The following is an 8,333-nucleotide window of genomic DNA, read 5'->3' as shown; positions in this document are numbered from 1 at the left end:
ATACTTTACAAGTAGAAGCTCCGTGTCTCAGGCGGCTGCGCGCCAACCTCTAACCGCTGTGTTCCGTAGTTCAAGTCCCGGTCACGCCATGTGAGATTTGTGCTGGACAAAGCGGATTCGGGACAGGTTTTTCTCCGGGAACTCTGGTTTTCCCTGTCATATCCATTCCAGCAAAACTCCTCCATGTCATTTCATTTCATCTGTCATTCATTAATCATTGCCTCATAGAAGTGCGGCACAGTTCCCATCCTCGCTGCTAGATTGGGGCTATATTCATTCCATTCCTGACCCGGTTGAATGACTGGAAAAAGGCTGATTTTCATTTTCAGTACTTTACAAGTAATAAAATAGTTCATGTATCGGTCGTTATTTGATCTTATTCAGCTATGTAATAAGTTAATTTAATAAGTTGTGTTGTTGTTGTGGCAACATATAAAAATATTCTAAAACTGATTTTAAATATTTTTTCCAAACAGGCTTTCAATTTACCGTTTTGACGGCTCTTCCGTTTTCGTTGCCGAAACCATGATTTGTCGAAGGTTCGTACCTTCTATCTTCCTCGTTCAAGTTGTTTAATTATTAGAGTGTCGAGTGGTCATATTTATGTACCCAATAAGAACGATATAACCCGAGCAAGTGGCTGAGCAGTTTGGGTCACGTAGCTAACAGCTTGCATTCGGGAGATAGTGGGTTCGAACCCGTCTTTCGGCAGCCATGAAGATGGCTTTCCATCGTTTCCCATTTTCAAGCAGCACAATGCTGGGGTTGTACCTTAATTAAGGCCACGGTCACTTCCTTGCCACTCCTAGCCCTTTCCCATGCCATCGTCGCCAAAAAACCTATCTGTGTCGGTGCGACGTAAACCAACAAGTAAATATAGCAGGAAGGTCGTAACTTTAATCCTTGCTCATAAATCCGCATGAAGAACGGCTACAATGCAAATGAATAACATACATACACCTTCACTGTGTACGTATGGCCCTGTGGTACGAACCTTCACAATCGTTAGTTTGCTAGCAGCTCCGTCTCCTCCTTCTTGTACTAGATCCTCATTGGATGTCGGCTGTCATCAGGGCGATCTGGTTCTTGTTCTCAACAACTCGGAAAAGAGTGGGGTTACTGAGCCATGGATCTTGTAGATACCATAGCCAAGATATTCTCCTTCCTCCCCTACTTCTCTTTCCTTCTCTTTTTTTTTTTGTTTTTTTTTTTTTTTTTGCTTTACGTCGCACCGACACAGATAGGTCTTATGGCGACGATGGAACAGGGAAGGGCTAGGAGTTGGAAGGAAGAGGCCGTGGCCTTAATTAAGGTATAGCCCCAGCATTTGCCTGGTGTGAAAATGGGAAACCACGGAAAAGCATTTTCAGGGCTACCGACAGTGGGGTTCGAACCTACTGTCTCCCGAATACCGGATACTGGCCGCACTTAAGCGAATGCAGCTATCGAGCTCGGTCCTTCACTTTTGCGTTCTAAGGTGAAAGATTCTATTGGTCAATTTACCATTTCTAATGTACCGGTACGCAAGAGTCTTCATTTTTGATGTTGTGCGTGACCTCTAGTTTTTTGTTCAGGCGTTGGAGTACTTCACTGTTACGTATTCTGTCAACCAATGATATTCTGAGCAGGCGTCGATAGCACCACATTTCAAAAGATCCAAGTTTTTGGTGGTGTTCTCTGTTAGGGTCCAAGTTTCGGCACTATAAAATAAGACAGAAAATGCATAATAACACTGAAGTAAGCGGAGAGAGAGAATGGGATTGATCGTAAAGTCCCTGTTGCAGAGAAGTTTGCTCATTCTCTTGAATGCAGTCCTTGCTTGCTCAATCCAGGACCGAATTCCAACGGCATGGTTCCAGCTGTGATCGGTGCACTATTCCATAAATCAGGAGATAGAAAGTGGTCTATTAATTATAACCTTTTCATTTTTCAGCATTGCTTTAACTTACAGGGCAATGTTCTTAAATATAACTTGCACTAATTATTTATGACTATTAATCACTGTCCAAAGTATATTCCCTTATTTGTAAATTATAGGACATTAGGGCAGAATTACAAAATAGACCTCGCTAACGCCATACTTATAGAGAACAAGGGTTGACCAAGTGAGGTCGTGAAGGAAGAATGAAGGTACTTAAAGCGTTGGACTTGCTCCAATGATGTGCCAGCTACTGTCAAGTTAACAGGGTGAATGCCATGTTTGCTTATGACCATTACTTTCGACTTTTTCGTGTTTAAACGCAGACCAGCTGCATCCATAAGTTCAACCACACAGTTGTTCCTCTTCATGGCTAAATGGTTGGCGTGCTGGCCTTTGGTCATTGGGGTCCTGGGTTCGATTCACGGCATGGTCGGGAATTTAGCCATCATTGGTTAATTTCGCTGGCACGGGGACTGGGTGTATGTGTCGTCTTCGTCATAATTTCATCCTCATCATGATGCGCAGGTCACCTATGGGAATCAAAACAAAAGACCTGTACCTGGCAAGCCGAACATGTCCTAAGCCACTTCCGGCACTAAAAGGCATACGATATTTCATTTTTTTACCATGCAGTTTAGTAATGTCTGCAGATCTTCATCACTTGTTGCAGGCAGAACAGTATCATCTGAATATCGCAGATTATTTATTATTATCCCATTAACAACGATGACCTCCTTAGTGCCTTAGAAAGTACCCGTTCAGAGTAAATATTGAAGAGGAGTGGAGATAGAACACAGCCCTGCCTTACTCCTTGTTTGCAGTTCTGTGGAGTAATTTATTTCTACATATATTATTTTTATATCATTAGAAGCTGAGTTTAATCTTCATCCTTTGGGTCTCCCTCTTCTCCTGCTACCCTGCATACTCTGTTCGAATAATCTCCTAGGAAACTTATTCCTGACTTACGCCCTATCTCCTCATTCCGAGTACGCTTCTGTTAATTTTCCCTCCAGTTTTTACCGGTAATCATTCCCGCTGTCTTCATTTCTCTTATTTAACATCAAGGTCTCCACAGTCCACTCAGCGTTCGCTTCCTTAGAGTACGTCTGAAAACAGGTTGATGTAAATATATTTTTTGCCTGAGGGTTGACTTCTTTCATACAGAATACCTACCTGTGATAACAACTGTGAGTTAATTGCGTTAGAATTGCTACATCTCCCCCTGTAGGTGGGGGCGGTAGAAAAACATCCAAGGAATCCGCCTTTCGTAAGAGGTAACTAAAAGGGGGGACCAGGGTCTTGCAAATTGGGAGCGTGGGTTGGCGACCACGGTGGCACTAGCTGGGTCTAGCATTGTTTCCGCTTACCTGTGTCAGGTTCGTCACCTTCATGTTTCCTATCCCACCTCTCTTGGTCAACTCTTTTTCCTTCCCGAACCCACAGTGTCAGTTTTTTGACACCTAGGGACTCTGTTATTTTCACACCCTTTGTAGCCCTTCTCTTTCTTTTCAAAGTGTCCAATCTTTACCAGTTTTCCCTCTGATTAGCGTTAATATAGGATGGTTGCACAGTTGCACTTTCTCTTAAAACGAAAATCACCACCACCTCTTTGTGCGCCTTAAACTGATACCAGTCAGTAAACTGCCATCATAGGAGAATACATACAATAAGAATTTGAAATGTTCAACCTGTTCCAGTTTTGTATTCCCTACATAGCATTCAGTCATATCACGTTTCTTCCCAACTGACATCATTTCAGTCTTGTTAGTGCTAATTTTCATATCATACACGCTACAGCTGTCTTCAAGCTCTAATATATTAGTTTGTAGGTTTTCGGTACACACTCTAACATTATGACCATGCATTCAGCATAGTCCAAGCTGCTTATTGCATCTCCACTAAGTTATAAATAAGTAAATAAATAAATAAATAAATAAATAAATAAATAAATAAATAAATAAATAAATAAATTATTAAGTAAATAAAAGAAATGTGTATGTTTACAAATTGTGTTTTTTCTTTAACGACCTCAGTGCGCAATTACAGTTAAAATGATTCCTAACATTTAATTATTGCTTTAATTACACATAATCATATGATGTGCATTTTGGAAACCTTCAACATACCTAGAGTACTTGACGTTTGGATGATATTGTTAAGACATTCAAGTCATTTTGCATTAATATGCACAATACTGTATTTAGCAATTCACAATGTTTCATACTTTAGCTTGCAAATATGGTCATAGAAACATTTCGGAGCATACGACTTGATTATAGACAACAAGAAAAGTTACTATTACATAAAATTCTCTAAAAATACCTAATGGATGTAAAATACTTAATTTTATAGATATATAAAATTTGGAGTGTAATGCACACCGCACTTGTGTTTGGGTTCTGAATCTTGGCGCGTATTCGTGAGGGATAAAGGTCACGGAACTTCTTCCTGACTCCTACAATTAATGTTATGAGGAACTACTGGTTTTTCGTTGCAATTCCTCACCCTCCCCAACTAGAATGTTTATTACCTACGTATTGATATGGAAAATAATTGAATAACATTTCTTCTTATATTCGACAAAAAAAGTTTCCGTCTATGATTGGCACATTTTTTTCTAGAGTAATTTATTTATTAGGATCGTTTGAGAAAGGTGATGTGGGGAATATATATTTGGTAAGTAAATCCCTTGCCAAGCAATTAGACGAGCAGAATAACCTTATTCAGTAAAGTAGATCGGCACTGACAAAGGTATCAAGACATGATTGAATGTTGTGTTGCCATGACAGTGAATTCTGTGTTCCCGTTATTTCCTCTTAGAGGACGAAAAACCCATTCACTGACGCTGGCACTGAGATCGTACCAAGGACCCGGAGGAGAACCGCGCCCATATCCCTGGTTAAGTATATAAACCTCGGACACCGCTGCAGAAGGCACACTGTACTCCTCTGAGAAACAGAAAACCTCAACCAACCATGTTCAAGCTGGTGAGTGTAAACATAACTAAACAGTAACTTGATCTAATTCCCTCCGCTATCTGTTGAGTAGTACTGAAGTACGTGGAGTGCTAGGTATATCGGTGTTTTTTTTCTATTTTGCTTAACGACGCACCGACACAGATAGGTCTTATGGCGACGATGCGACGGGAAAGGCCTAGGAATGGGAAGGAAGCGGCCGTGGTCTGAATTAAGGTACAGCCCCAGCTTTTGACTGGTATGAAAATGGGAAACCACGGAAAACCATCTTCAGGGCTGCCGACAGTGGGCTTCGAACCCACTATCTCCCGGATGTGAGCTCACAGCTGCGCGCTCCTAACCGCACGGCCTACTCGCCCGGTATATCGGTGCACCATTCCATCAATCAGAAGATAGAAAATTGTCAATTAAATACAACCTTTCCATTTTTCAGGAGTACTTTAACCTCCACGGCAACTTCCATAAATATATATTGAACTAATTCTTTATTACTATTAATGACTGTCCTAAGTATATTCTCTTATTTGTAAATTCTGTGGCATTAGGGCGTAATTCTGAAACAGACCTCGCTAACGCCATTCTCATACAGAACAATAGTTGGCCAAGTGAGGTCGTGAAGGGAAAATGCACGTGAACAGATTGGCAAAACGTAAACGAGGCAATGTCTGATTCACTTAGGGGTCCGTTGTTTGCTAACTCACACTCCCAGTCTCAGAGCCCCTCGAGTATTTTATTAAATCTTACAGAAGTCAGGAGATATCATGAATGTATTCTAAGCCGCTACTCACGAAACAGTTTAACCCACGGATTAGGAGGTCCTCTAACAAATTTGACCAATCAGGTTGCATCATCCAATATAAGAACATGTAAATTTTTTTGTGAAATGGTGGAATAAAAATTTTCTTTATAAAAGTAATGAGTGAGCAAGCTGAGTGGTACAAACCTCGTTGTTGTAAGCTAGCAATCGGGAGATAGTGGAATCACGTGCAGTTTTCGGCAGCCCTGAATACAGTTTTCAACGGTTTCCCTTTTACACACCAGGCTAATGGTGGAGCTGTACTTAAAAATAAGGCGAAGCCCACTTCTCAGTGCTTCTTTATCTCATCGTTGCAGCAAACTTTTTTTATGTTAATGGGGCGTAAGATCTGTAGCAAAAGAAATGTCTATGAATTTCTATGAAAGTGTAATTTTTGGGTATGTTCTTTTAATTCGTGTCCACAAAATACATGTACTAAAGTGGAATGTTATTTTCCTATATTGCAGTTTGTCTTCCTCGCTCTGGTGGCTGTAGCTGTCGCTACTCCCGGATATCTCACTGGCGCCCATGTCGCTGCCCCTGTAGCTTACGCCGCCGGCCCTGCAGTGGTCGCTGGCCCAGCTGTTGTCGCCGCTGCTCCCGCCGTAGTTGCTGCCCCCGCCGTCGCTGCTGTCCATGCCGCTCCTCTGGCTTACTCCGCCGGCATCGTCAAGACTCACCATGTTATTGGTTGATTTTTCCCAACAATTTATTTAAAAAACTTTGCCAGCAGTATGACACAGTTTAACAATATTTGAGGTGTTATTTTACATTAAAATGTGCAACTCAATACAGTGTGTAACTCATTTCAACCCAAAGCTTCTCCCTAAAATTATGACATTCCTGTTGTAACTAGCAGTTACACCCATTCCTGATAGGTTATATACGGTGGAAGGACGTCCGGTTTTCAAACCTACATTGCACTGTCCAGCGTCACTTGCCAATGATATATTCTGCAGAGAATGGTTGCCTAGTTGTACTTCCTCTTAAAACAGTAATCACCACCACCACTTGATATATTCTGCTTTCGATACGGTTTTAGTCTTAAGTGCAAACGGGTGCATGGAAACTTGCTGATATAATAAACAGTGGTTTTTGTTGATAAGGCAATGTTAAAACACCTCTTTCCTTCCCAGTGTCAACCCTTTATCTAGTTATAGTGATTTATCTGTGTTGATTGGAATCTACCTTTACCCATTGTTCGTATTCGAGTTCAGTGGATACAAGTTGCAGAGTCTAAGAAGATGAACGTAGCTACAACGTGTACAAATTGATCGGCTGGAAACGTTAGGCATCTTTCAAAATTGATTTCTATGGCATCGTTTAACTGTATGCCCAGTGGTTTTCTAGAAAAGGAGTTTTAAAAGTTTATATTTTTATCTGGTGCAAAATTATTATTTCTGTGCCTGCTTTTCATAAGGACGAAATTGCTTAAATATCTTACAAATAAAATTCTAGGATGTCCGTTGTCTGTAATGTCATTTATTTCGCCAAATTGTGGTGTATTTATCCTTTCCAGGTCAATTCGAGATCTTATCAGTAGTTTTTAGCTTTCGTGTCTGTATGTTTGTTTGTTTGTTCCACCATCACGGGTAAACGGCGGGATATATCTCGACCAAACTTCATATTTAGAGTCTACTACTCATCCAGGAGCAGGTTTCTATATGCATATCATTTAAGAATCACTCAATAGACTGGGGTCTTATAGGAAGATCACAAAAGGTATATTTTCAATTTTCTCTTACACTATTGATTATATCTCGACTAAGCTTCATATTTAGAGCCTACTCACAAAGCAAGTATCGATACACATATAACTTAGAAGTAACTTAATATATCAAAATAGGTTTTCATTTTTTCTCAAACTTCATATTTAGAGCCTACTCATCCATGTGCAGGATTCAATATGCATATCATTTAAAAATCACAGAATAGACTGGGGGTGTGTGCGAAGACCAGAAGATTTTTTTTTTTCATTTTCTCTTACACTATTGATTATCTCCACCAAACGTCATATTTAGAGTCCACTTATCCAGAAGAAGGCTTCAATATGCATATCGTTTGAAAATAACTAAATAGACTGGTGGTTTACAGGAAAACCAGAATAGTTTTGTTCAATTTTCTCTTATACTATTGGTTATATGTAAAATTTGTAGACTATATGTGAAACATAATTTCATTTTAAATATTTCTTTTAGTGTACATAATTTCGCTTGCTTTTCAAATGAGGGAAATATTTACTATTTTATACGGGCTTCACGCTCTGCAGCCAGTGACGGACACTCTCGTAGACATACAGTCTTTTGAAGGGTCCATAGCAGGAGAAAATTAGAGGATGCATCACACATCCTTCGGCTTTAAAATTACCCCCACCTAATGATTCTGAACACCGAGGTAACATCAGGTAAAACTTTTTCCTTTTGTGTCTGTCTGTCTGTCTGTCTGTCTGTCTGTCTGTCAGTCAGTCTGTCTGTCTGTCTGTCTGTCTGTCTGTCTGGTTACCTATCCCTTTGTATATTCCTAAAAGTGGACAAATGCTGGACTTATTTCAACCTATGTATTGCACCCTTTTAGAGGATTTTACTCGCTCACCATTGTGTTATCAGGTGCATATGATGGAATGGTAATCACGTGGACTTGG

The 8,333-nt window shown here is 40.2% G+C and overlaps 1 protein-coding gene across 1 annotated transcript; it reads left to right on the top strand.

The window, feature by feature from the left end:
• Positions 1-4,872: 4,872 nt before the first annotated feature.
• Positions 4,873-6,402, top strand: LOC137499012 (neuropeptide-like 3). Its single transcript, XM_068227019.1, has 2 exons — positions 4,873-4,908; positions 6,160-6,402. The coding sequence occupies exons 1-2, from the start codon at positions 4,897-4,899 to the stop codon at positions 6,385-6,387; spliced, it is 240 nt and encodes a 79-aa protein (XP_068083120.1). The 5' UTR covers positions 4,873-4,896; the 3' UTR covers positions 6,388-6,402.
• Positions 6,403-8,333: the final 1,931 nt, after the last annotated feature.

This window comes from Anabrus simplex, chromosome 3, assembly GCF_040414725.1.
Source record: "Anabrus simplex isolate iqAnaSimp1 chromosome 3, ASM4041472v1, whole genome shotgun sequence".
NCBI lineage: Eukaryota > Metazoa > Arthropoda > Insecta > Orthoptera > Tettigoniidae > Anabrus > Anabrus simplex.
This window is presented reverse-complemented; position numbering and strand designations above follow the sequence as displayed.